General features: G+C 41.4%; 2 protein-coding genes across 2 annotated transcripts in view; one reads left to right on the top strand and one right to left on the bottom strand.

Annotated features, from left to right (window-relative positions):
• Nucleotides 1-5,534, bottom strand: part of PEX7 (peroxisomal biogenesis factor 7) — a 42,521-nt gene extending 36,987 nt beyond the window's left edge. The window contains exons 1-3 of the mRNA XM_036380730.2: nt 5,398-5,534; nt 4,013-4,070; nt 2,379-2,529 (exon numbers count right to left, since the gene is read on the bottom strand). Coding sequence (XP_036236623.1) covers nt 2,379-2,529; nt 4,013-4,070; nt 5,398-5,521 — 333 coding nt within the window. The 5' untranslated portion in view covers nt 5,522-5,534. The remainder of the gene's footprint in view (nt 1-2,378; nt 2,530-4,012; nt 4,071-5,397) is intronic.
• Nucleotides 5,535-12,457: 6,923 nt separating this feature from the next.
• Nucleotides 12,458-27,988, top strand: part of MAP3K5 (mitogen-activated protein kinase kinase kinase 5) — a 98,796-nt gene continuing 83,265 nt past the window's right edge. Inside the window, exon 1 of the mRNA XM_036380260.2 lies at nt 12,458-13,296. Within this exon, the coding sequence (XP_036236153.1) occupies nt 12,891-13,296 (406 nt within the window). The 5' untranslated portion in view covers nt 12,458-12,890. The remainder of the gene's footprint in view (nt 13,297-27,988) is intronic.

Below are 27,988 nucleotides of genomic sequence, written 5' to 3'. Positions count from 1 at the left end.
TCATATTCAAGATTTTCCAGAGAGAAACAGATCTTTGGGAAACATGCACCTGTGTCACACAATCCACGTAGCTGGCATTCAATACATCGTATGTGGGATGATGTATCAGATCTGCTGCAGGGATAAGGCAAAGCACACGCAGGGCTCCCAGCTCACTCCCAAGCTATCAGCACGTAGATCTGCAGAGCAGGTGTCTGTGATACAGGCCTGGCACATATGGCACACAGGGCTGGCACTGCTCAGCACTCTGCAGCTGCAGCAGAGGCAGCAGCACCTGGGAAAACTCTGCTTCGGGCAAGAATTACCAACAGAACAGACAACAGGCTCAGGAAAAACAAGAGATCCTGTCCATTTGGCATGTGACAGGTCTAGGTAATAGGGAGAGGATGAAAAGAAGACAGTGTGAATAACCCAGTAAGGTTCACTTTTACTCTTCTTTTTTTCTCATGCCATCCTCCAACATAAACGTAAAGACACTTCAATGGAAGCTGTGTTAAGAAACTGGGAAAGACTAACAACACAGCATATACCTTAGCTGTTAATCTTTTAGTGCTTTATCTTCAATCATAAAATAAATGAACCCTAGCTTATTCCTAAACAGCAGCAAGAAATGCCTCAGGCAAGATGAAAAAATGAAGGAAAAAAGATGTAAAAACATAAAAAATAGCTTAAAATAAATGTTCAGGTTCACTTTACAGGACAAATTTAATTCAAGAATTCTATTATCTCACAATCCAGTGAGATCTCATCAAAACCAAAGTAAATTAGACTAATTTATTCATAAAATTCAGCAATTGGCTAGTGCTGGAATAAAACTCATCGTCCTTTGATAATGCAAATTCACTTTTAAATTAAAAATGCACATTTTTTTGAGAAGGAACAATGACCTCATTTAGGAAAAAAAAGAAACAAATCCCTGTCAATCATGCATTAGAAATAGTACAAAATGCAGTGACAAAACTGTCATTAAAAATGTCAGATAGGGACTAAGGATTAGGAAGGCAGTGAGAACACTGTCTGTGCCAGTGTTTGCCAGAAATTGCTAGGTAAATTCCTCCTGAAATCTATCCTCTTAACACAAGTTCATAAAGAATCAATACAAACTTTTCATATCTCACAATAAACTCTCACTCAGCCCATGTTTCCTATACTGTCTTTCTGAGCACAGCTGAATATGCCCACCTCCCATGCTACCAGCTCAGCTAAGAGATAGACACAGAAATGTTTATTTCACAAACAACAGATGGTGTAACAGAACCAAATAAACTTACTGACGCAATTTCAATGAGAAAATGGCAGAAACAAACAACAAAAACCCGGTACTATGTTTCACCTACATCTTTCTCTAACTACTATCAGCCTTTGAATATTATCAAAATCCTGATCACAACTAGAAACTCCTCTCTCAAAATTCTCAGTTTATCCAGTAAGTGTATTAAACCAAAGTAGAAAAACTACAAAGAAGTAAGCTACAGAAGATGGGCTCTTGTGTAACTACAGTCACTCAGCTTTTAGCTTAGTGCTTCATATCTGAAAAAATCTTGAGGTTTTCAGGAATGAAATTGAATTCCCTCAAGCAGTTTTTTGACTGCATATCTACTAAATTATTTTATTGAGATCAATGTCCTTTAGATAAAGTATCAGTAAAGTCAGTAAAATGCAGGCTGAAACTCATTGAGTGAGTGGAGGGTTAGAAGGAAAGCTTAAAAAAAAAGGAAGAAAAATCACTTTAGAGAAAATATATGTACTATAGAATAGATATCCTTAAAACTATGCAAATATATTTATGAACCTGAATATAATATTCTTCTCTACCCATACATCACTGCACAAAGAAAGTGAGATTTTAAGAAAATCAAATGCAACAGTATCAAACCAAGGCTAGAAAATATACACACTGTCCCAACATTTGACTGCTGTTATTTGAGTGGGATCTCACAGATGCTAGGAGGGAAAAAGATAAGCAGATCTGAGTGCAACCCACTTGCTAAGGATCTGCATAATGTGTACCACTCCACAACCTCAAGAATAAGACCGATATATCAGCTGTCTGACTTGGACCTATCTAATGAGGCTCTCTAAAAATCACAGCATAACTGTAGTAATTTCATACATCACAATGATTACTTAGGCTGTAAGGAATTACAAATGCTATTTTCTGCACATATTAGATTTGTGTAATCAAGCAGCACCTACTACAGTGTATGAACATGCACAAGAATATGTACATCCACTTTATATTCAAGTTACTAATTCAAACCACGACCCAAAAAAGTTAGAAAATAACAAGCTGCTTTTGATTATAAGATTACAAATAAATATTTTAATTATTCAAACATAAGAGCATCCACTACATTTTCTAAATTTGCCTGATTTACCTCCAGAGTGTGCTCCTTATAGACTTGCAGTGGACCTTTGGTTTTAGTCATATCCCAGATTTGCAGAGATCCATCTCCACTACAAGTGATTAACATGTTTTCATTGCTCTCACTCCAGGTCACATCAAACAGGCCATCATTCCAGTCAAAACTAAATTGGAAAAATGAAGATATTTGTCTGTGAGAAAGCATGACATAAAAGTCTGGACTAGTTCCATGCAAAGAATGTCTTTAAATCACCCTTTTTACCATTCTAAACAGAATTTTGACATATTTGAGTTTCAAGTGAATTTCCTATTAATTTACTTGTTTGAATGTCAATTTCTACAACCCTATGCCAGAATAGATTGATTAAGTTAAAGCATAAATGAGCCAAGGACCTTCAACACACAAAGAAGGAACTCTGGCTCCAGTCTAAAACTTGCCACACAAACAGAGGTACAACATGGCTCAGTCTGATTTATGGTTTCTCCAGAATGCAAGAGGCAGTTTGTTTCTAACAACTGTGGTAAAGAAAGAAATAAAACTGTGTTGGGAGAGCCTTATCGAATTCACACCACTATGAATCTGAGTCACAATGAAAACTCAACAGAAAGACAGTCACGAATTTACTGAAGAACTCTACACTCCCTTGAAAATGCTTCCAACACACCAACAATTCACCATATGGTATCTGATGGCATACATTAGTTACTCTGCGACAGCTACCAATTACTGCAATATTATCTGACGAGAAAAAGAATTTCTTTACCTCCTTTTCACTGAAGGTTTAGCTAAGCTCAGGTCAAATTCAATGGCACTCCGCAGTAATGATCAGGTGCACATGGAACACTCTGATAAATAACACAGTCTGTGGGTCAGGAACTTAAGAGGACTTTCTACCACAAAATAAGTGGAGTCACTGGAAACAGAAATTAACTGTACTAAACCAGAGTACTTGCCAGAAGCAACAGAGTGTTGAACATCTTCAAAGAGTCTTGTTTTACAATTATGAATCAAAAAAGGTTTCTTGGAATATGATCGATTATTTTTAAGCATTTCCACATCAGCCACCTTAATCTAAACAATCACTGTTTCAAGACTTTCCTTAAAACATTTTAAGTTAATAACAGACAAGTATTAAGCACCCTCCTTTCTGATCTTTCTCCCTCTTCTATCCACAACAAAATCAATCTCCTTAAAACCTCTAGAAATCTGTATCTCCTAGGAAGGACCTCCATGACATAGCTTCCTGCTCTATTTTCAGTATAAATCAATCATAAGGGCATAAATCTAGGCGTCAAGGCACTATTCCTAAAAAGGTAGAACTTATAATTTCAAGCTAGGGCAGAGAAGCTGCTCTTAATTCACATTGTCAGTTTTCTACAAAATGGTTTGCACTATGAAAATGGTGTAAACCAGATGATTTCCCATAACAAAATCGATGAAATATAAACATATCTTTTGTACTGTATGTAAATACAAATACATCAGTTTCTAGGTAAATAAAAAGACCTGCATTCAGTAGTTACTTCAGAATTGAAAAAAATACTTTATATCGTTAAAAATAACCAAAAATATTTCAATTGTGCCTGGTACTCACAAGTACAAAGTTAGTTTTTATCTTACAAAAATAGAAGATAAACCTGTATTACCTCCTGAGCAGAACAATCCCAGCTTCATTTTGTTCCAGCACTGCCAGAGTTCCACAACCTAAACCAGCAAAATGAAACAAAACATCACAACTAATTCCCCAGTGCCAAAGGAAACTGGAGTGGTTCTGAAGTAGCTTCAGAGTGCAAACACAAAGGGCACATGAACTTTAAGAAGCCTAACAATTACTTGCATAATTAAACATCTTGTGGTCTCATGTTCTCTAAAACAGTAATTAATTGACATCACATTGTTCTGGTTTGATTTTGGTTTTTTGGTAGTGGGGGGTTTTTTTGGCTTTTTTGTTGTTGGCTTTTTGTTTTTATTTTACTCCAGTGTATCTGTCGGTGAGGTTGAAAAAGACTTGCTTATAAAGCATAAAAGTGCATTTTCCCCATGGGCCTCACATGACAGACATACCAACAAGGAGTTCCTTTTTGTCTTTTTGATAACACAGGCAACCAAACACTTTTTTCATCCCTTTCTGAATATAGTAATACAAACACAGCTCACCAGAAACTAAATGAATAATTCAGTTCTGAAAAAACACACATCGGTTCTGCTTCCTCATCTGATGGGGATACGGTTAAAGTAATTCTACACTTGGAATTTTTTTTTTTTTAATTAGTGTTTTGGGCAGCAATATTCCCATTGGAAATGAAAAGATGCCAGTATTGAAGAGTGCCCAGCTTGGCTCTTCCAAGAGACCACGGGGTCACCAGGGCCTGCGTGGACGCTCAGGGACTAAAACAAGAACAGCTCAAGAAGGTGCAGAATCACAGCATGAGCTGAGCTGGAAAGGACCCACTAGGATCCAGTCCAACTCCCGGCCCTGCACAGCACCATCCCAAAGAGAGCATCGTCCAAACACTTCTTGAGCTTGTCAGGCTTGGTGCTGTGACCGCTTCCCTGGGGAGCCTGTTCCAGTGCCCAACCACCCTCGGGGTGAAGAACCTTTTCCTAATATCCAACCTAAACCTCCCCTGACGCAACTTCAGGCCATTCCTTCGGGTCCTGTCACCGGAGAAAGTTATCTTCAGAGATTTTATTCACACTGTGTACGTCTTTACTACCACGTTTATTCTCGACCCTATCAAACGAGCGCTCCCCCCGAGGGCGCTGTGAGAAGCACCAGTGCAGCGGCGGGCTGGGAAGAGGCGGATCCCGCCCGGCTGTGGAGGGCGAGGGGCAGCTCCCGCGATATCCCCGGCCCGCCCGCGGGGCACAGCCGCCGTCTCACGGCAGAACAAATGCAGCGGAAAGGGAAGCCGTCCCCAAATGCTTTAGGCAGTTGGCAGACACCGTCTGTCCTTCCGCACACCCACGTTTCCAGCCTCCTCCTGCTCAGCCACGTTCCCGGTCACCCCCGCCGCGCCGCCCCCCGCACCTGCCATGCCGTAGTACTGCGCGGCGGCGCAGGCCACGCGCCCCGGGCAGTATGGCGAGAACTCCACCGCGTACCCGTGCAGCCCGGGCAGCCGCAGGGCGCCCGCGCCCGCCGCTGTGCCCATGGCCCCCGCCCGGGCCTCCGCCGAGCCGCGGAGGAGCCGCGGAGGAGCCGCCGCGCCCCCAGCCCCGGCGGAAGCGCCCGCCCGCCGGGCGGTGCCGGAGCCGCGGCGCCGCCACCGCCATCTTTGGCCATGGCAGAGGGCGGCCCGGCGCTGGCAGTGCGGCGGGCCGGGGAAAGCCGGCCCTCAGGATCGCCTCCTGCCCAGGGGGAATCGCTGCCAAATTGCAGAAACAATCCGCTCTTTTACACGCCGCAAAGATCGGCTCGGTGTGCGTGCATCAGCCTGAACACATGAGATGTTTCAGTCATAACTGATGTGCCTTAGCTCTGATTTTTCCTTTTAAAAAGACCTTCTAAGGTTTTCATTCTCCTAATTTCTTGAATAGATCTGCATATTTTATCATTCTTCTCAGTATGCAATTGTTCTTTATGGTAGTCCTGTTATGTATAAACTTCTTACACCTGTGACAACTTCTGTTTAAGTCAGTGGGAATTTTGCCTTTGAAAGGAAGAGGGAAGCAGGGAGTGTTCAGGTTTAGAAAATTAATAGCAGAGCAGCAGCTGCAGTTTTTGCCATATTTTATCTTATATATATCCATATCTATATCCCTTAAAATAAAGACACTGAGATTATTCCAGTTGGACACAGACTACCCTAATTAGTAACAATGACCTGTGTATTTAAAGACAGACCCATCACTTTAAAGATATAAATGCAAAAGTATCGCTTTACACTTTCAGAACTTACCGCAAAAGCAAATTAAATTATATAATCACAGATACCTCATGGAACTTGGACCATAGTTACGTATTTCTGCTACCTGGCCTTATATTTAAAACTAAACCTTGACTACAAAAGCCATTGTAAAGCCACAAAAATATCCATTTGCTGAAACTGGCACTCAGATGCAGAATTAGGTGGTTCTACTCATTCTTCAATTTTGTAATAAAAATAAAAACAAGTATGCTTATTAAATAGCCTCTAGGATTTTCAGAATAAAATCAGTTCACTGCAAGTGAAGCTCAATTTAATGTATCCTGTGGATTACCACAGCAGTTCTCAAAGCCTCATAACTGGCAATTTATAGGCTTCATCATGTAAAATCAGATTTTTTATTCCTGGGGCAAAGGAATACCTTACAGAATTGGCTGCTCCAGGCCAAATTCAGCCAATTTTAGCTTCAGTGGAATCTTTTTACATCAACTTATCTTTTCAAAATGCAAGTTAAATGACAGTTTTCTGAGCAAGTGTTTTTAAAGTAATTGCCATTTGTGACTGGGATGTCAATAGCAATGCTTGAAAAGACACAAGGCTACCACTGGGGTACAGTAAGAAAATTTGGACACTGTCATTTGCAAGGTATCAGGTAGTCAGATGCTTAGTGGTGTAAATTCTGGTTACTCTATAAATAATTTATCACTGAATTGGAAAGAATTCATCAAGTGCATTTTTTCCAAGCTGGCTGATCTTTTGTAATGAGTGAAATTCTGCAAAGAGGTTATGCAAGCAGGAACCAGTTCTTATCAGTGGCCCAGCTTTATTTTAAAGACACCATTAAAAGAATTTTCATAGACATAAAGATCAAGAAGTGGATGAAAGGTTACAAGGAAGTCCTGAGAGAAGGACTAGTTCTCAAACTTTTTTTCCACAAACTTGTGAATTCTGGTTTTGAAGATCCACGGAAGTAGAAAGCAAAATAATACGGTCAGTGAAAGTATTTGAATAGGATGGTTTCAAGATAGAATAACAACAAAAGAAACAAAAGCTATTTTACAGGCAAAGAGAGAAGGTCCCAAAAGATGAAGTTGCTAAACATGACTCTTATTTCCTCCTCAGCCCCTGGGCAGCTGAGTAAATTCAAGAAACACCAAGGACCCCCAATCATAGCAGCGTCTTATATGCAGCTATTGAAACCAAATGATCTACCAGCCAGCTCCTTTCAGCTAACACCAAATACAGAATCACAGAATTGGTTAAGTTGGAAAAGACCTCTGAGATCACCAAGTCCAACCTAAGACTGAACATCACCATGTGCATAGACCATGGCACTCAGTGCCATGTCCAGGCTTTCCTTACATACCTCCAGGGACAGTGATACCACCACCTCCACTCGCAGCCTATTCCAATGTCTAATCACCCTTTCTGTAAGAAATTCGTCTTAATGTTCAGCTTAAACTTCCCCTGTCTCAGCTTGAGGCCACTTCCTCCCATCCTGTCAAAAGTTGTGGGGGAGGAGAGGCTGACCCCTACCTGCCTACATCCCCTTTCAAGGCGTTGCAGAGATCAATAAGGTCATCCCTGAGCCTCCTCATCTCCATGCTGAACATCCCCAGCTCCTTCAACTGGTCCTCATCAGACTTGTGTTTCAGAGCCTTCTCCACCTTTGTTGTCCTTCCCCAGACTTGCTCCAGCACCTCAATGTCTGTCCTGAACTGAGGAGCCCAGAACTGGACACAAGACCCAAGGTGTGGCCTCACCAGTGCAGAGGAAGAATCCAGACAGATTCTTCCAAACAGACAGAACCCGCTTGCAGCAGTAGGTGGCAGAGATGTTCCATACAAAAAACGAGAGCCCTCAGTTGAAGGAAAAAAAATCCCCAACTACACTGAAATTGAAAATACAACATGATTTCAATTAAAAATGGGAAAGTTGCTTAGTATGCAGTTTTAGGCTATCTTTATGCAGCTGTCACTTCTCTAGCTCAGCTCTCAGACGTACCCCTCATTAGCATTAGAATAGCTATTTGGGATGCTTACTGCAGTATCTCCATGCTTTTGGACCCAAGAGCTCTGCTCTGTTACAAACACATGTCCCTCATTTCCTCAGCTTGCTAGCCGGCAGCTAGCTTAGGTGTGAGTTGAGATGGTAACCATCACTGCTGTGTGCACAAATCCTTCCAAAACCCTTGCTGGTCAGCAGGAACAGTAATCAGAAAGGCTCAAAGTCGGAGAGTTTGAACAACTTATAAAATGATCTTTTCTACCAGAGAAAGTATAATGTGAGCTATTTCCTCATGTGCAAGGGCACGTAGCTTAAAACACTTGAAAAATATTCAAGGACTGCAGTTAATTTTTGTCTGTCTTTTAACTACTGAACCATTCCCTAGGCTCCATGCCATGAAGATTTTCTTCTACAAGTGAATGCTTATTGCCTGATAAAAGCATAGAGATGTTTCTAGCTGAAATGCCCATATAATCATAAAGCTGAATGTGTTGCAGCTTTAGAAAAAGCGTTTAGAACCCAAGGTTCATTTAAGATTGAAAAACTGGCAATATTGAAAATAAACAAATAAAAGTAACCAAGGGGGTTGTAGTAATGAATGCAAAGGGAAAAGGCTTCCCTCATATGGCTAGACTGAGGGTTATGGCATTTGGAAGGAAGAGGCAGTTAGCATGGAGGCTTTTCTGGAAGTTCAAAAGAATAAAAGAAGCAAGAGGAGGGAAAGACACTAGAGCAAATGAAGATTTAGACATGGAGATTCAGAAAGAAATGTGAGAATTATGAGGAAAGAGTATGAAGCAAGAACAGCACACAGTCTTCACCATGCTCACAAGAAAAGTGCTACAAGGACAATCCTGACTGGTGAAATATCCATCCATGAGGATGTATCCACATTGTTTGGTCAGGTTTTGCTGGCTGCCACCTAAGTGCACCATGCTGTAATTTGGTAAGCAGATTCCCCATGTTATTCCTGTTCCATGATCAGCTGCATCCCTACACAATGGCCACCAGTCTCTATTTACGCGCCACCTTGCCACCTGAATACTGTTTTAAATGTTCAGTGTGACCATAAGTGTATCTTTTCTTAAAGACTGGCAGATGGCTGCCTCAAAATACTGCCTTCTCCCTATCGAACGTAAAAGTTACTTCTCATTGTCTACAGTGATATACTTAGCCTAACTTTTTAGATAGCTTTTAGAAACAAAGTTTTTTAATTTCAGTTTAATCATTTTGAGTGCTTGTGATAGTTCTGGCCTAAAGGTTACAAAAATCGTGTTAACATATGTACTTTTAGTATCTGGTTCAAATTTTTGCATCTCCAAGTTTCTTTAAATTCTTTTGGGATTTTTTAGACACTCATAATTGAAGGACGTTAGAAACTTTTTCCTGTTTATCAATGAAGAATTTAAGTGAATCTCCAATCTCTCTCTCCTATATGTTATCCTGTAGTTAAATAAGAGGGCCATAAAGGATGAATGAAATTTCACATCCATTTTAAACCCACAAAATTTATTTGTGGCAATAATTTTTAGTTTATTCCCTGAATTCCATCCACATTACTGTAAACATTCAAAATGCAGATTTGTCTAAAATAATTTTTGTCCCTCTACTGGACATGGATGGCCACAATACATGAAAAATAAAATTGGACAGAGTTATGTTTAGATTTAATCTCTATAAATCAAGACACATTTGAATTCTCTTTTTTGGTCTTGGACCTTGTTTACAATAGTTGGATCAGCAAAATCGAGCCTGTGGTATTTGGCATGTGCTCTTTGTAACTATTGCATTTATATTTGCAACTAATAAAGTTGGCAAACTCTTGGATGGTAAAATTATAATGACAGTTAATACCAGAGGTAAATGATTTATAGCTGTAGAAATATATAACAAAGAGAAGGTTGTTATTTCAACAAGTCTACAGCCAACTGGTTGTTCCAAGTTTTTGTCTGTTTTGTCTCTGAAAAAACAGAGCTGCAACAGGATGGTACTGAATAGTGATTATATACAAACCATCTGGTGTTAAAGATGTTAATTTCACAGCCCTTGAGAAACAAGTGAATAAGGTAAGAGTACTTCTGATTACAAACGGGCTGTTATTTCAGTTTTTAAAAAGACCTTGGAATTATCTCCTAATCAAACATGAAAACATAAGAGCTCCTAAATGCCTAATTGTTTGTTTCAGAGAGCTAACAGATTAAAAGATATATTTTCACTTTATAAAAGCATCAGCAATTTGCGTTTGTTATTCAACAGTATTTTGATTTTTTCCCAGTTTAGTGCTCAACCTCACTCAAGTCAGCCAAATCAGTAGAAAAACTACCTTGTACTTGGAAGAGCCATGTTGCTAATAATGAAGCAAGCCTCACAAGTCAGTAATGCTAAGTGGAATAGCATGCTTCTTCCGTCTCCTTTCAGTCCATGACTTCCTTCTGCACTTGACAAACACGGGCTGTTCTTGAGAACAACAGAGACATATTGTTCTTGCTTCCTGTAAGGTGATGTAAGTGCAATGTTGAATGGATTAACACCAATTCTGCATTTTGTGGAACACACCATAATTTAGAAAAACACTTTGCCATTCAGACTGTGGCAAGAAACAATAACCTACTGTATCTGGCAGATGAGCAAATATTAACTTTTCCCTGTAAATTAGTCTTTAGTTTGCTTGTCATCTTCCCACCCCATTTACCGATTTCTTATCAGCAGAAGCAAATGCCAAGCATATCTTGTTGAAAAGGGGACTGCTCAATGCAAAAGCAAACAGAGCTACTGAAGCTACTGCAGCAAGTAATTTTTCTAATTATTCCAGAATTGATCTACAGAAGTAATGGAAAACAATAATACAGGAGGAGGCTTTGTGCCAACAAGTGGACTAGTCTTAGCATCAATTTTAACAAGATGGGACCTATTGATATAACATATAAACAAAGCTAATAGATGCTATTTTTCCTTCTCTCTTGTACCTGTTTAATAGAAGCCCTTAAAAAAAAAAGACCACTGATAAATCATCCACTTTCACAGTATTTATACCCCAAAACAGACTGCAGAAGTCTCAACATTATTTCCTTTTCCAATCCATTTTGAATTACCCAGATATTCAGTCTTGGACTGCAAATAATCTGAAATTTTAGGGCATCTTTCCTTCAAATTAAGGATTATTTCAAACACCAAAGGATCTTGTCCTCTACTGGGTGCCATATCATACACAGGACAGTTTTTTGGCTATATGCTAGTTATTCCTATTAGTTTCCTTCTCTGTGAAGTAATGTTTTTGGTAATTACCAAGCTTTCAAGTATTCTTGACAAGTAAATTGCAGGTGAATGCAAGAAACTGACATATTTAATCAATATACAAGAGTAGTTTTCCAGTTTCCGAGTGCAACACTTGCAAAACGTGAGGTTGATCCAGCTCAAAGCAAGAAATCGACATATTTAATCAACATACAGGGGTAGTTTTCCATTTTCCAAGTGCAGCACTTGCAAGGCAGGAGGCTGGTCCTGCTCAAAGCAGCCATAAACCTTTAGGTGAACTTGAAGCCGTTCGGGAACAGAGAGCGGGGCAGGTTCAGGCGGCGGATAATAGCAGGCGGCAAAGGCTAATGATTAGTCAGTCCTGACACTGCTCTCAACTCACTGCAAACACGCAAAGCATTTACTCCTGACAAGCTAGTTAGAGTATGTGTGCCATCAAAAACAAACAAGAAAAGCAGGAAATTATAAAAATCCCTTTAGCAGGACCAGGTTCAGCGCACAGGGAGGACCTGGCTTCTTGCAAACACAGGCTCCTTCACATGAATCCCAAGCACCTCTGAAGGCTCCGGGACGAGGCATGGCCCCCGCCGTTTCAGCGCCGGGGAGGCTCAGCCTGACCCCACAGATTTGAAGCGTGACCGTGGGCTCGTGTTAGGGGCGGAGGATACTACAAAATAAAGCCCCGCAGGAGGCGGCAGGGCCGCCCTCGGTCCTCTCCAACAAGCAGCACTCCTTCCCCTCCCGGAGCGCCCCGAGGAGCGAGGGTGGCCGAGCCGGGACTTCCCAAGGGGAGCGGCGTCCTTCCAGGCTGACAAGCCCGTGAAGACACGATGTAACTCCCCTTCCTCGAGAGCTTCCACTCGGGACGCGGCCGGAACGCAGAGCACGGGGGCGGAAAAGGTTATTTCTGCCGGAGGCGGGGCCGGAGGAGGTGCCCGGTGCGGGGGCCGCCCCAACCCGCGCTGCCAGTGGCTCCGCAGCTGTCGCTCGGCTGGAGCTGGGGCGCTGGAGAGCGATCCCACAAGTGGTTTCTGCTGGCGGCCGAGGAATTTCGTCCATGGAGTGAAGCGGTCGGAGGAAGAGCGGGGTGTCGGGGGCGGCAGGAGAAGGAGGCCGGGCTGCCGGGGGTCGGCGCGCCGGGTAGTCCCTGCAGGTGCGGAGGAGAAGGGAGCGGCGCGTCATGGTGCCGGTGGCAGGCACGGAGGGAGGCTGTGCTCGTCTCCCTGTCTCCGGCAACCTTTGCTAGCGCCCGAGTGGGAGTCCCTCGCTTCAGCCCGGTCGCCTCTCCCTTCCAGCAGCTCAGCGGGACCGCTCCGAGGCGGGCGGCGTAGTATGGCATCCGCCTAACCCCGGCCGGCGCAACAGAGCCCGGGGCTGCTCTTTCACCGCCGGGATGAACGACAGCAGCGAGGGGACCGTCAGCCTGCCGGTGCCCGGCCCGCCCGGCGGCGGGACGCCCTGCGAGGAGGTGCTGAGCAGGAGAGCGCCCGGGGCCGACACGGGCGTCCGCAGCCTCCCGCCCGACTTGGCTGCGCCGCCGCCCGCCGCTCTCTGGGCTGAGGACGCCGCCGCCGCCGCCTGCCCGAGCACCGCGGCGCGGGCCAAGGGTGGCGGCCGGCGGACCGCGGTCACCTACGTGATCAACGAGGCGAGCCAGGGGCCGCTGCTGGCGGCGGAGAGCGGCGCCCTGCAGAGCCTGCGGGAGGCGTGCGAGGCGGTGGGGGCCACGCTGGAGACCCTGCACTTCGGCAAGCTGGACTTCGGCGAGACGGCGGTGCTGGACCGCTTCTATAACGCAGGTGAGAAGGGCTGCCCGGCCGGGGCTGATCATCGCCGCCACGGGACAGGCTCGGCCGGGGCTCGCCGTCACCGCCCCGGGTTCACCGCGGGGCGGCGGGAGCAGCTCCGCCCGCCAACTCCTCCGGGGGCCGAGCCCCCGGTGTCCCCGCGGCCCCCGGCTGCAGTGACACCCCCGGGTGGCCACGGCGGGTACGTGGGGAGGCAAAAGCGTGCCAGAACCCGCTGTTGTCCCCCGCGCTAATAAAGAAGAAACTCTTAGGTCAGCAAGCGTGCTGTGAATCAGTGCTGGTGGCTGCTACCGGCGGGTTAAACGCTCCCTGGCTGCTTTCTCTCGGTTTCCTAACAGTGCAGGGATGCAAATTTGTACTAGTACGATGAGTGCGGGCTGAAACAGGAGCTGCGAGGCCGTGGGAGCTTTGAAAAGCAGATTTGACACCAGACGCATAGGGACAATTTCTTAGTGCTGACACGGCATCTGGGATGCTCCACGTGTTTGTGGTTGAAAGTTTGTGCTTTTGATATTGATTGCACATAATACACACGATGGATGCGTTTGAACAAAAAGCTGCGCATGTTGATCAGGTTAGTTGACAAGAGTACCCAGGCTGCATCCTCTCATCCCAGTTCGCCAGCTGCACGGCAACAAAAGGACAGCACCTTTATTTGAAGGTGTGGTGACCTGAGGTTCTGTGTTATGATGTACATGGCCCCGTTTGTAAAAGTAATAACTAAAACTTTTCCCCATCTACTTATCCTACCAACAGATGTGTGGTGTGAATGTAGAATAAAAAATACCCCTGCTTGTTAGATTTTCAAAGACTTCATACAACTAAGGTTATAGTACTGAATTAATGGCTTTTTGCTTAAAAAAAAAAAATCAGAACCAGGAAATTGACCTGACCTGCAATTTTAAGCTTATTGTGTGGTGCGGCTTTGGGGTATACGAAATACATGCTAAAAAGAAGCATTTAACAAGTTTTTGTCAGATACTGTGGTTTCCTCCTTTCCTGGGGAGGGATGAAGAAAAAGGGAAAGAAAAACAAACAAACAAAAACCTCCTGCCGGTATTGTAACCAGTTCTCACAAAAAAACTCTTCATGCATATGCCTGTTACCTCTTTGAAACTTTGCAAGCTTTGCCTCATGGACTGCTGATTTCTGACGGGTGATTCTTAAGCGTGCACTTACAGCTTACTCCTTTTGCCCCATGAAGAGCTGTTTCCTTAAAAGTGACAATTCTCAGAAGTCAGAGGATCTGTCCTCACATGTGGAAATAGGAAGGCCATAGAGTTTCATTATAAACTTTTTATTCTCTGCATTCAGCTCAGAGAGATTTCAAGCACCCTTTCAAGCATCTCTTCATTCCAGGGCAGGTGAAACCTGAGTCTCATGGTTCTGTTGTGGAAGCTGTTGCATAGTGAGGCTCAAGAAGTTGGGATGTTTTTGTGCCTCTTATGTTGGTTAATTTTTTGACTCTGAGCTGTTCAGTAGGCGGGGTCTTGATAGTTCATGGACGCTTTTCTTGTAATGGGAGATTTGACTTGAAGTGGGCCCCTTTTAATTCTGGCAGTAGGCGTCTGGCTTACAGTGCTACATAACTGCATGCTTATGTAATATAATTCACTTATTTCAATGGCTTTTCAGCAAACTATAAATGTGAAAACATTACTTTATCTTTTGTCCTGTTTGGCTGGAATTTAATGGAACTGTTGCAAACCAGAAAAAGCACTTTGTCATTCTGCTTTAGTAGTGAAGTCCATAAACATGTAAAGAACTAGGAGAGTTGATCACCTCCAGTGTCTGGACTGAAGAGAGCTAGATGTAGAAATTTGCTCTACTTATACTCTGTACTGTCTGAGATGACCACTGATAAACCAGCTGCAATCTCTAAAACTGTGTTATGCTGCTGATCTTAGGTCTAGAGGGATCTGTGGATTTTCATACTTGTTTCTTTATCCCTGCTGCACTTTCTACACTCTTTCTATTTTTAGGAATTAATTGTTCTCCAGAAGCTTTAAAGTAGTGAAAAAATCTCTCTCAGATTGGGAACAGCATTAAAGAGTAGAAGCTGTGTAGTAGAAGAATACAAATGGGGAGCAGTGTAGGAAACAAAACTGAAACAGCCTTGGAGGGTGTAGCTTTTGCACAGATTTTTTTTTTTTACCCACTTTCACATAGTGGTAGAGCAGAGCATTTGTAGGTGACCTAAACTTCTCTCTTACCCTTCTTGTCCTCTTATGCTGTGAACTTTCAGTGATCAAAGGTGACATTAGTAATAATAATAACAATGAATATCTGCACAGTATGTTATTTAAAAATAGTGTATTAAAAGAGTACTGTGTGAGTAAATATGAAATAAAATTTCAGCAGTGAAAGTCCTTTCAAATTACATATAGTTAAGTGGTCATATTCAGGGTATGAAGTCCTCCTGGATTCATTGTAAAGGCCAGCTAAGTTGCAAGAGTAAGGAATTATGTAATTTCATGAAGGTTTGGAAAATCAAACTTGTAACTGTGTTTGTATGAAACAAAACAAACCATTAAACCTCTCACCTCCTGTAATGCATGTAAATGAACTGTGATTTACGAGGACAGACCTACAGTATAACCTACCTGTACATCATTAAGGCTTCCCTTTTTATTGTCACATTTTTTGCTTTGTATAACACAGTCTGAAGTCTTGGTGGTTTCTGATGTACGTTTGCTTCATGCCTTTCACTGCTTCAAAAAGAACTTGAAGGAGTATTAACTAAAATATCTTAGATGAAAATACTCATCATCCGCTCTAAATGTAGATTAGCCTACTAATAATCTCCTGCCAGCTTCAGTCAACTATGGCCCTTAAATGCTGAGACATAATTAGCAGTGCATATTTAGTGAGTAGGTGTCAGCTATGTATAATTGAACCATGCATGCACCAAATATTAAGAGTGAGCCTAGTCTAGCATTTTTGATTGCATGGGTTAAATTCCACTTGATTTCAGCAAAAAAATTAAAAATTGTTTCTTAAAAAGCAAATGTCAAATGACTCCTGGAAACTGTGGTAGAAAGATCTGACAAAAACAGAGACTTCAATATTTATGACATTTTCTTCCACTTAAAGAGGAAGGTAAAGAGAGGAAAATGTAGTTCAGTTTCTTGCAAAACTTGATGTATATGGATTTAATCAGCTGTCTTAAAGACTCTTTTCCTTTGTAAAGAGGATAGCTAGTTTGGTTGCTTTTTGGGTTTTTTTTTTGTGTCCAGTAATTTTAAGCTGGTGCAGGTGAATTACAGGTATATCCTAAATTCTAAATTTAATTTCTAAACACTGCAGGAATATTGTAAGAGTTGAGCAATTAAAGATATGCCAAAATGTATCTGAGACACTATTCTACAGTGCAGTAGATTATCAGGTATTTTAAAAGTCACTGAAGCTGTTGATATTTGTGATTAAATGGTATTTTCAAATTTTAATGACTAGATCTGCATATCCTGTTGATTTTTCTTTAATTGCTCAGTTTCTTTTGGAAACAGCCATAAATGGATGTAAAATATTTAGAGATTGTTTGGCTTAGGTAAGCATTCTTGTTTTTGGTAATTGAAATTAGAATGATTTTCTTTCTGAGCAGATCTTTACGTAGTCACTTTGTATTACATAAGTGACTCAAGGACTAGCTGAACAGAGTGTTTGAGAAGAACAAAATACGTAAAAGTATGGTAGAAGGAAAAAAGGTCTCATGAATTCAGTAATCTGAATGAAGTCAGCTCTTCATGGGAGGGAGATGCTCTAAGTCAAGGTAATTTCTTCACAAATGTTTTTAGAATCAGACAGGGATGTGTATGGTAGTTTGCTAGATGCAAAACACTGTGCATTCTGACTTTTAAATACGGTCTCAGAGGGACTGGTGAAATATGGGATCATACAGTTACTGAGGAGGATATGAGTTTTCTAATCTGTGCAACCACTTGTTTTAGGTCAGTTCTCAAGATAAACAGCTTGACTGATGTGCTTTTCATATAAAACTCTCTTTCTAACTTTAACCTTGTATTACAATGGGGAATTTAAATTTCATTAGCTTCTTATGCTCAAGTTTCATCCATCAATGGCCCTTAGGAGAGATAGCATTTTCTACTAACACTGTTGTGTGAGTCTATTGAGATAATTCTTCAGAACAGCAATGATCAACTAAAATCCAGTTCATCAAATAAGAGATGATAAAATAGGTCTAATATCTTTATTTATGGAATTCAGCATTATTGCTTTCAGAATTCATGCAGGCTTGGGCTTGAGATGGGCATGTTGGCTTACTGGGCTTAGAAACATAGTGTGCGACATTCTTGGGAATTGATGTAAAAATGACAAAAAGTTCAGGGAACAAGTACAGTCACTTGTGTGAAGGTGAACATTACTTCAAAGATGTTCTACACCTAAGTTGTTTCTGCAGATTCTACAGAACATTTGCAGATTGTGCATTTAGAAACATTTACAGACACACAGAAATGTAGTAAAGCAATGCCAGGGCTCAACAGCATTCTTGTGGTTTCTTCGTCTAAATATGATAAATTCTAGAATGCTGTTTTTTTCAAGTGAGATTTATGCCTTTATAGAAGTTTCCTGAAGTTCATTATTGTGGCACCCTAACACAGACTTCCCTCTTAAACCCAAAGAGGGTCATATTCTATTCAAAACTAATGTTCTCGATTCTAGAAGTTGATGTAAATATTTTCTGTGGTAAAAAGCAGAATGTATCCTACCATTTTAGCTGTTTGTAGGAGTAAAAACAGTCACTAGTGGAGAGAGTAATCAGAACTTTTGTTCTGTTCCACATTACCTCTCAGAACAATTAGGTGTTTTTCACCACCTTTTTCTCAGTGCCTCCTGATTAATATTTTTTAATTTCACTGACAGTTTTGTTACGCACTTGAAATACTGCACATACTTTCTGTGATTATGCAGCACTTACATTCATATCTTATTTTACTTCTTTTTGACACCTCCCCCCCTCCCCCATCATTCCCCAGGTGCTGCTGTAACCCCACTACTGTTTTTATAGCATCATGACTGGAGAATCAAGTTATAGTTCTTATTAGTGTATCAGGTGATGCATTATTCTTGTCCAATTTCAGAGTCCAGGACAACTACTAAAAAAATAAAAAGAAGTTTAGTCCCACTGTCAGTGGAAATCATGTTGGAAAATTCCGTGTTTCAGCAGCAATGATGCAAGTGATGAGTTGGAGCAAGAGATACCAAGTAAGTTAATAATGGTGTGCAGACTTGAGCTGATGGCTGCCTTGAGAGTATGACCATAATCACATCAGGGATGCAAAATTTTAGGAGTACAGAATCTTTGTGTCAGAATGCAAAGCACATATTGTAATGTTTAAGTGGGGTGGGTTTTAAAGCTCCTTTTGATTCTGCATATTGAGTCCAGATTTTCTTAGAAAGCAGCATTAGAAACACAAAACAAATGCATGGCATATCTTCGACACAGAAGAGTATTTAATTCCAAAGCACCTGAATGTCATCTACATCTACAACCAAAAATATGAGTCTGGAAAAAAATCCATAATCCTGATACAAAATTTGTGTGTTCATAGTGCTAGTGGAGAATGTCTGAATTTATGAAGAAATGGTGGGATTTGAAACAACATATTCACAAATATTTCCATTGCTGGACCAGCTGTAAATTTTTATAACCAAATTCCAATATTGGTGCTGTATTGCACTACTCTCATCAGGCTGCTTCTCAATAGGTGACTGGAAAACTATTATTCCTCTAGTTTCTGTCTGAAGCAGGAGGAGCACAGCAGATACACCCACTCCATGTATGTGGGCTGTGAGACCTGAGCTCTCTTTCAGACCCTGTCACTGGCCTGTCACCTGCAATTTGTAGCTCTGCTGTGCAGAAGGAACTTCCTCAGGCCTCTCACACAGCTGAGAGGCTTATGCAGCATGTGCCTTGGGTGTGCATTATCAGCCGTGTCTGTAACATAAATAACATTAAGGGTATGCTCCTGATGAGTTTATTTACCGAAGTATTATCAGTGAGACAGCTGACTAGAGAGTCCACGTGAAGGCTTTTGTTGGATTATTTAGAAGTTACTGGATGTTATTAGAAGTTAGAAATACTTCATAGTATTTGAAGTGGTGGGAGGAAAGCAGATTATGAAATTATTAGGGCCCTTAAAATACAGTAAAGATGTAAAACTTGTGAGGCATCTGTATGAGCAAACATCATATAAGTTCATTCCCCACTGGAGAAAATGCTGACTGGAACTAGATGAATGCTTTTTGAGTAATGCAGAAGAAAGCTTGTGACTGATTTTTCTGCAGTTTGCATTTCTGTAGCTCTGAAGAGGATGTGTCATAAATAAATTACTCTTGAATTTGCTGCAGTCATGATAATAATTTGGCTTCTCTTTTTAGTAGCTTTCCAAAGTGAAGAAGCACAATACAAAAAGCTGTAAATGTAGCAAGTGACAACAGCTGAAACAAGTTGTATTAAAGCCTAAGGTTCAAGTGGAAATTAGAAAAGACCTTGTATACATGCTTTAGCACTATTGTCCTCAGTAAATTTCACCCTCTGGTATGTCTTAAATAAAATTAAGTTAAGCAAAGGAAAATTTCAGTTTTCTGGCAGTTTTTCTATTGTCTCTGTATAGAGCAGCTGAGTTTTGAGTGTATTCTGTGGTGCTGATAATTTAAAACTTGTTCCTTTGTTTCCTCAGTGCCTTTGGAACAGTCTGTATTTGGAATTGTTCTATTTGCATGCAAAGGTAACCTGCAAGTTTATTTGTAAGTTAAACCCAAAGGAATTCTAAAACCTCAGTGGCTCTATAGTGACAGGGACTTTGCAAGTCTGTATTTAATAAAATGGAAGTTATTGCTGGGATTCACATCTTGTATTGTGGGCTCCCTGCTTTAGATTTTCCCCAAACATCCACTGTCCACAGTAGTCTGCTCCTGCTTTTTCAGTCTGGCTTCCCTGGGGGTTGATGCTCAGCAGTACAGACACACTCAAAGTGCAGCAGTTGTTAGAATGAGATAAACATCTGTAGGAGTCAGCAAAGTCATCTCATACCACAGAACGTGTGTGTGTGTGTGAGAGATGACAGAAGAATCTGTTTTGACAATTGGGGGATTTTCTGGTAATTACTGATCGGCAGATTTCTGTTAGAAGTTTGTAATTGTTTGTGTTCCAAGAGAACATGAACCTCAGGCTGAGTTTGACATACCAGCACAGGCTGCTTTTTTGGTTTATATTACTTTTTTCCTCTGAGACCAAATTTATGCCTAGAGTGATGCAGATATAATATTTCAGTTATGAAAAGCCGCTGATCAACTATTAACAACGGCATGCCAGAGTTGAATTCTCTTCTAAATAGTGTCTGCCTTTATTCATAAACACTGGGATGAGTTTAGATGCAGCATGGGGCTTAAAGATTTCCCACAGTCTGAATCATTTGAAGCCAGTGGGAATCGGTGCTCTTTCAAATCCCACAAGAAGTGTGTGTTTTGATTTAAGAGCTAGACACCCCTGTAAAAATTTGGCTCTGCATTTCTCCCTTACTGTAATAAAGTAAATGAGTTGCTCTGGGACTTGCTTGCTGATTGTATCAGTGGGTGTCTCTTGCAGAGAGTGCACTCTGGGTGAGTAAGCAGCTGGTGCTTTCACTGGTGAAGACAGTTTTTCAGTGATATCTCCACAGAAGAGTTATCTGCACTTCTTGCAGAATTTATCTGGTTTTCTTCCCCTTCCCATAATACTTATCTGATACTGTTTTAATGCTGGTTTCATTACAGTCTTTCTGGCTTATTAGGGACCTATAAACTGAGACCTGCAGTCTTTGAACTGTGAAGAGACAGGTTAAACTTCTGGCAGAAGTCTATTCTGCAGCATGCACAAGTCACCTGACAGTAGCACAGGAAGCCCTGGATGTGACCAAGGAAGACTCAATGATGTACCAGAAGTCAATGAGCAGTTGTACCACTGTAGGAATTAATTTATGGTTCTGAAGTGGGCCCCCTCCTGCTTGGGATAAATTTATTCAGTTATCTTGACACAGTAGCCAAGTACTTCATTTAACTCCACCATAGAGGCACACCCATAAGATTAAATGCTCCCACTTCCACTGCTCCACCTTCAATATGATTTTTGCAGCTACACACACTTTTTAAAGCGTGACAGTACTGTTTTTTTTTCTATAGAAGAATGTATCTGAAGGGAAACACACTAGATGTATGCCATAATTTTGGTTTTTATTGGTTTATTACTGCCTTTCAGTACAATATCTCAGATAAGGTTTCTTGACCTTCCTCCAGGAACCTTATGGCTGATTTGAGTGAAAATGGATTGACTTTAACCTGAAAGTATGCATGCTGAGTACTGGTTATGCTTTCAATAATGTAGCACGATAGTGAAACCAGGATTTTGGTTGTGTGCTGCACCCTGTCTTCACTCACTCCTGTCAGCTCTTGCCATCAATGGAAGTGACTTGTGGCATCTGTGGAGAAGGGGAGAAGCCATTTGCCTCTTGAATGTAACCTTGTCTTCCAGATCAGAGTTGGAAATGAGAGCTTTTTGCCAGGCAGTTGGTGTGAACAACAGAGAATCCTCCAAATCTCCTTGGGAGTGGAATTTTGTCAGTTCTAACATTGTCATCGTTCCTGGGTCAAGTGCAATTGCAAAAGGCTCAGTGACACCATACTGACCACTTTCACAAGAAGTGATTGTTACATATGTAAAAAAGCTGAAGTCCTGAGTATTTATGTTCTGTTTCCCTGAGATCAGTTTCAATTTTTGTTTTCTGCAGAGCTGAACTTCACCGTTACTTCATATGAAAATAAATATACTTCCTTTGATACTTGAAGTCCTTCAATATATAATTTCTTACAAGGGTTTTCAGTGACCTTGCAAATCATTCAAGTTGCTGTGCACAAACTATTTTCTTTTGCTTATTATGTTGAAACTTTTTTTGGGAGGTAAAGTGTCCTGATGAACTCATTCAATATTTGTATATTATGTACATTTGAAGACTGTGATGACTCTTATTTCCAAAACTATTTTTATGATTGCATGTTCATTAGAAGAGGAACAGAATTTCTTAAAGAGGTTTTTTGGTTTGGGTTTAGGTTTGGCTTTTTTTGTTGGGTGTTTTTTTTTAATTTGGTGTTTTGTTTTGTTTGTTTGTTTTTTGATTTTTTTTAAACAATATGCTTTGTTGTTCTAATTTCCTTTTATGTCTTTCAGGGTTTTTATTATTTTGGGAATTTTCCTGATTTATTAGCCAGAAATAACAGCTCTGTGTATAGTGAATGTGGCAAATATGAAGCATGGCAGATATTGCAGGGCAAGCCAGAAAAAAAAGTAGCCCTTCCAAAATAACTTGTACAGCTATATTATTATATTATATGACACTAATGCTGTTAGCTTTGAGGAGTTGCTGGGGTCTTGCAGCAGTGCCCAATTCTGGTTTGTTCTTGAGGGATTATGGTGTTTCCTAGCCCTACATCAGAGTGAACAGAGGTGGTTTTTTTCTTTCTTCTACTTGCTGCCACAAGTAAAGGGCAGCATGTGGGTACCCTGACTCACTACAACCATAGAAGGCTTCCAGTAGTGAAGTTTGAACTTCCCATGGCTTTGCTGAGTCCAGGTCTGTAGCTGGAGAGAAAGTACTTCATCAACCTCTCAGCATGAGAAAGGAAGCTCTTTCACCTCAGACAGAGCTGGGGACTCACAGTGGATGCTTGGTTCTGGACAAGCCTTTCTGGCAGCACTGTCCAGCTGAGACTGGGATGCAGCCCAGCCCAGTTGTGCTAGCAGCTTTTTGCTGGACCAGTCTCAGGGTGTATTGCAGAATGCTCTGTTTGTGGGAGAGAAGTGTCTCAGGCTGGATTTAGCAGCCACTCCAAGAGCTCGTATTGAAGATGTACTCAAATCTGCTTATTTCATTGAGGCTTAATAACACCGGAAGTTTGTGGAGGTCATTAAGTGTGAAGTGGATTTAACATGGTTTAAATACTTCAACACATTTGGGTGCATTTCACAATTCTGAGGTACTTGGAGAAAGTCTTAAAAGTATGTGTTCTAAAAGCATTCCACAAATTAAACAAGAAAATGGGGATTCTTGCCACTAATTCTGTTACCAGAAACCATGACCTCCCTTTTCCAGCTGATGCGAGAAGGCCAAAATGCAATAAGAGCACTGGGAAAATGGACTGTACTAAAGCAAGAGCTTTTGCAGCAAGCCCTGCCAAATGGGTGTGAACTGGAAAATTTCCAGTCCGTTTTGTTGCTTAACTGCTTGCATTTTGGTCTCTGTTCTGCAGCATCCCAGAAGTGTCTCTGCTTTGAGTTATCAGTGTGTTGACAACCTGATACTTGTCTCTGTATCCTCTCTGTTCAAGTACTTTAATAGTAGCTTCAGCTGAAAAATTTCCTGGTAGGCAAACCTTAGTGGATTTCAGTTTGTGCTGTGTCTGGTTGCAAACTGGCAGATACTTGTCTTCAATATGTAGTTCAGTTTGTAAGAAATTATATATTCCTTATCTATTATGAATTGAAGAGATTGATTTACAGACATAGACCTGGGGTTGTTCAATATGGAGAAGACTTCAGGGAGATCTCATTGCAGCCCTTCAGTACCTTAAGGGAGCTTAAAAGAAGGAGGGAGAGGGGCTTTTTATATGGCCAGATAGTGACAGGAAAAGGGGGAATGGTTTTAAACTGAAAGGTTAAAACTAATTTTCAAACTGAAAGAGGGCAGGTTTAGAGTAGATGTTAAGAAGAAATTCTTTACTCAGCAGGTGGCAAAGCACTAGAAAAGATTGCCCAAAGGTTGGGGATGCCTCATCCGTGGAAGTGTTCAAGGCCGCTTTGGATGGGCCCTAAACAACCTGATCTAGTGAGTGGCACCCCTGCCCAAGGCAGCAGGGTTGGAATTAGGTGAACTTTGATGTCCCTTCCAACCCAAGCCATTCTATGATTCTGTGTTTAGAGCTACTGCCATAGTAATGTCAAGTACTGTCTCAGATTTCTAACACTGAAAGTTGACATGGCACATTTTCAAATAACCTTAATGCCAATAAATAAATACAAGCAAGATGACAGTTACTGCAATATGCATATCAATATTACAAAAGATAATTACCCTCCTGCTAAGAGTATGCTGCTGCCTCATTCTAGCTGCAGTGCTAAGTAGGGTAAGACGATCATAAAATCCATTTTTCTGTGCACTTACTCTCATTAAGTAGAACTGCTGGAATAGTTGAGTGTATTGTATCCTTTGAGATGCAGTCCCATGGCAACTTAAGTGAAGAAGAAAATGAACTAACACGCTTCTCCCTGGTGCTGCTTTCAGTGTTCAGAGAATGACATGATGAGGTAGGTCATGGAGCTGGCCTGATTGCCAACTCACTCCTTTATTTCCTTCTGGTTAGCTTTCTGTTGAGTAAGTTCTGTGAGCTGAGCATGCATTCCAGAGGACAGACCAAAAGCAGGACTGCAGCAACCTGTGTTGAGATTGTCTAAAGGCGTGGTTTCGTGTTATTCTTGATCTTGTCTCCTTGTGGGTTGCCTCATATCCTTTCCTCTTCCGGTCAGGGTGGCTGAGGAATGTATTTCATGCTGCTGTGCCAGCTGTTTGTGCTCCCAGTCTGATGTTTTTCAGACACTTTCAGTTTACAGGAAGGTTTGAAAACATTCTCTGAGTTTTGCTGGGTATTACACCAAAAACTTGAGGACTTCTCATCATCTGAAAGTGCAAAGATTCTGCCGCCTGAATTGAAATTTTGACTATATCTTAGCTAGCAAATGAGTGGTGTGGTGTCCCACTCTTAAAGGGAGCACCCAAGATTCATAGGTGCTCATGGTCGAAAGGAATGACAAAAGTCAGAGGGTCTGCAAAAGCTTATGAAATTTCATCAGGTTATATACTTGCCATGAAAATTGGTATTTTAGCCCATTGTCTCCCAGTATAAGTAACAGTAGTGGATTTTGAATAAAGGGGCAGAGTGAAAAGGAAGAGAGAGAGATGGGTTAAAGAGGGTGAAAGAGCAAAAAAGGAAGAGAGATCAGCAGTCCTGGCCGCAGCATTGATCCAGCTGATGCATGGCTGAGGTCCTGGGATGCACATGCACCTGGGCTTTTTATAGATAAGTTTTCTTGCCCTGGAGATAAGTTTCTCACTTTCTATGCAAAATACTTATCATGCTCAGTCCCTTGTTTTAGACCTTTCTGGAAATGGGTCAGAGGGCTTTGGAGATCTTTGGTGGTCTTGATCCCCCCTATAGTCCATGCCCACTTCTTGATCTCATTCACACACTGCACTCTGTTGTGCTTATCTCCAGGAGCCAGAACAAGGACGCTTGTCCCGGAAAAGTGCTTCCCTACCTCTATATGGCCCCCTTCTCCAGCCACATCCTGTTCTTTCTCACAACAATCCTTGGTTGGCTCCACAGTTATCCGGCTATTGGTGTTTGGAGACATACACATTAGTCCCCTTATCTTCTAGGCTTCTACACATGGATAGCAGAGCTCAGCAGCCTATGCTGTTCTGGCATGCTTTTGGGCTGTGCCAATGAGTAGAGCTTCAGCAGCATTCCCAGTGACCTGTCTGAAGGGAGCAACTTGAGGCTAGGACGATTTAAGACTGATGTAAACCATTCCAAGCCACTCAGTCCTGATGCAGAGGTGGGACCTGGGGCATGTTTAATTGGTGACCATGGCTACACTGGCTTCCTAGTTTAGGTGTAACAAGTGTGCTTCTTTGAAGCTTCAGTTCAGAGCTGGGGAAGCACAGTTGCAGTGCCATGTCTGTTCAGGAAGATGGGTTAAAGATACTGCACTTGTGAATGCACAGTTCCAGCAGCTATCTTAGCTTCCAAATTCACAGTCTTTCTTGAGGCCCTTAAACTGAATGAAGGGCAGTGTGCAGCTATTGCAAATCTCTGGCCTCAATGGTCACTCAGCAAATAACCTGCTAATACGTGCTGTTGGTTGAATAAGAATCTTTCAGATCCACCATATAGAACTAGATTGCAAGCATAACATTAATAAAGCCTCTTATTTGGCCTTATCATAATGCAGAGCACTAGGGCTCAGGAGCTCAGTCCCTGGGTAGGGACCGGGTGCCCGAAGCTAGCTCGCTCATGCCAAGGCCGCAGGGCTACCATCTAGCAAGCATGGTGATTATCAGCTCTATAGTGATTGCAAGCTCTCAGGATTTCAGCTCTGCTTGCTAGGTAGTGGTGCCCTGGGCTTGAGGCTGCAGCAGACGGAGAGAGAGGAGAAGGAGAAGGCGCAAGCTGTTCCACGAAGATGGCTTTATTTGGGGAGGTCCGTGAAGGGTCTCTGCTCTTCTTCTTTCTCCCCTAATGGGGTACAGTATGCTTCTTTTATAGGGTTGGAAAGGATCCAAGCTTGACCAATGGGTAAGGGGTTAACATGACATTGCCTTATAGGGTTACAGAGGTAGGTTAAGGGGTGGAGGACAAGAAAACAGGAATTTTCTTTTGCTGTTTCAGCATTCCTATTGTTCATATCCTCCATGGTGCTTTTCCTAAATCTATGGGGTTTACTACATAACATTTGTGCATCTTTTCCAGCATAGATCATCAGTTTGTTTCTGCAGGAAATGTACAAAATGTCATGACTGAATGTGATGTAAAAAATTCACTTTCCGTTTTAATACATTTGATTTTTTAGTCAAACTGATAACTCAGAGAGCACATCTGTTATTTTTTTTAATAAAAGATATAATATTTTCAGTTATTAAGTTCTGCTTAAATGTAACTGCCCTGCAGTTCTATTGAAAAGCCTTCAGTGTGGCAAATGAAGAAGGTTAACTGCAAAAGAAACAAATTAAATTTCAGGAGCTTAATTTTTGGCTTATGCTGTTGTAAATTACTCGGTCTATGCTGGCAAACTTGTTTCCTAGAGTTTGTGGTTTAATTTGCTGGCCTTTATATACAGGTATTTTTGGATAAATCTCTGTGAAAGAGTGATTACTCTGCTAAAAATGAATGTGTGAGTAGGTGGTGGGAGATGTCACCCTTTTTTCTTCAGTGTCTCAAGTGTTTCTTCATCCTAAATATTTCTTTTTCTCTTCTATAGAAGATGAAGAGCCTGAAGCATGAGAATTTAAATGTTTATATGATACAAATGCAAACTGAGCTAGGTTTCCTACAAGTTGTGTGGGTTATTTAGTTTGTGTAAAGCTAAATATCTATTTTGATGGCAATTATTCAGATTTACATCTGTGTAGCTTTCCTGTTCACATCAATAATTGCTGTAGGGGGAAAAAAAAAGAATTCTGTTTTTAGCATAAATTACTGTTATCTTTACCATTTCAGCACTGCAGGTTGAATGGAGGTTGAAGCCTGTGTTGAATATTGCGGTGAGATCATGTTTACTGAGTTGTTTTAGTTAATTGGTACTTGAACACTTGGAATATTAACTGAATTCCAGAAGTTACTTGGAATGAAAACATTTTTACCTGTACATAGAGTGCAGAAAGAAATAGATTAGATTAGATTAAGCAAATCACCAGTTTCATATGTAAATGGTAATTCTTGCCACTTTGACTCGATTAATCTATGCCAGTCATCAAACTTTCTCTTGTTCCACTGATTTAGGCACTTGGAATTGATGAATTCATAAAGTTCTTTTAGTATCATTTCCTTGGTTCAGTTGTGGGCTAACTAGCATGAG

This window comes from Molothrus ater, chromosome 3 (genome assembly GCF_012460135.2).
Source record: "Molothrus ater isolate BHLD 08-10-18 breed brown headed cowbird chromosome 3, BPBGC_Mater_1.1, whole genome shotgun sequence".
Lineage (NCBI taxonomy): Eukaryota > Metazoa > Chordata > Aves > Passeriformes > Icteridae > Molothrus > Molothrus ater.
Note: the sequence above shows the minus strand (reverse complement) of the source record. Positions and strands in the feature narration are given on the sequence as shown.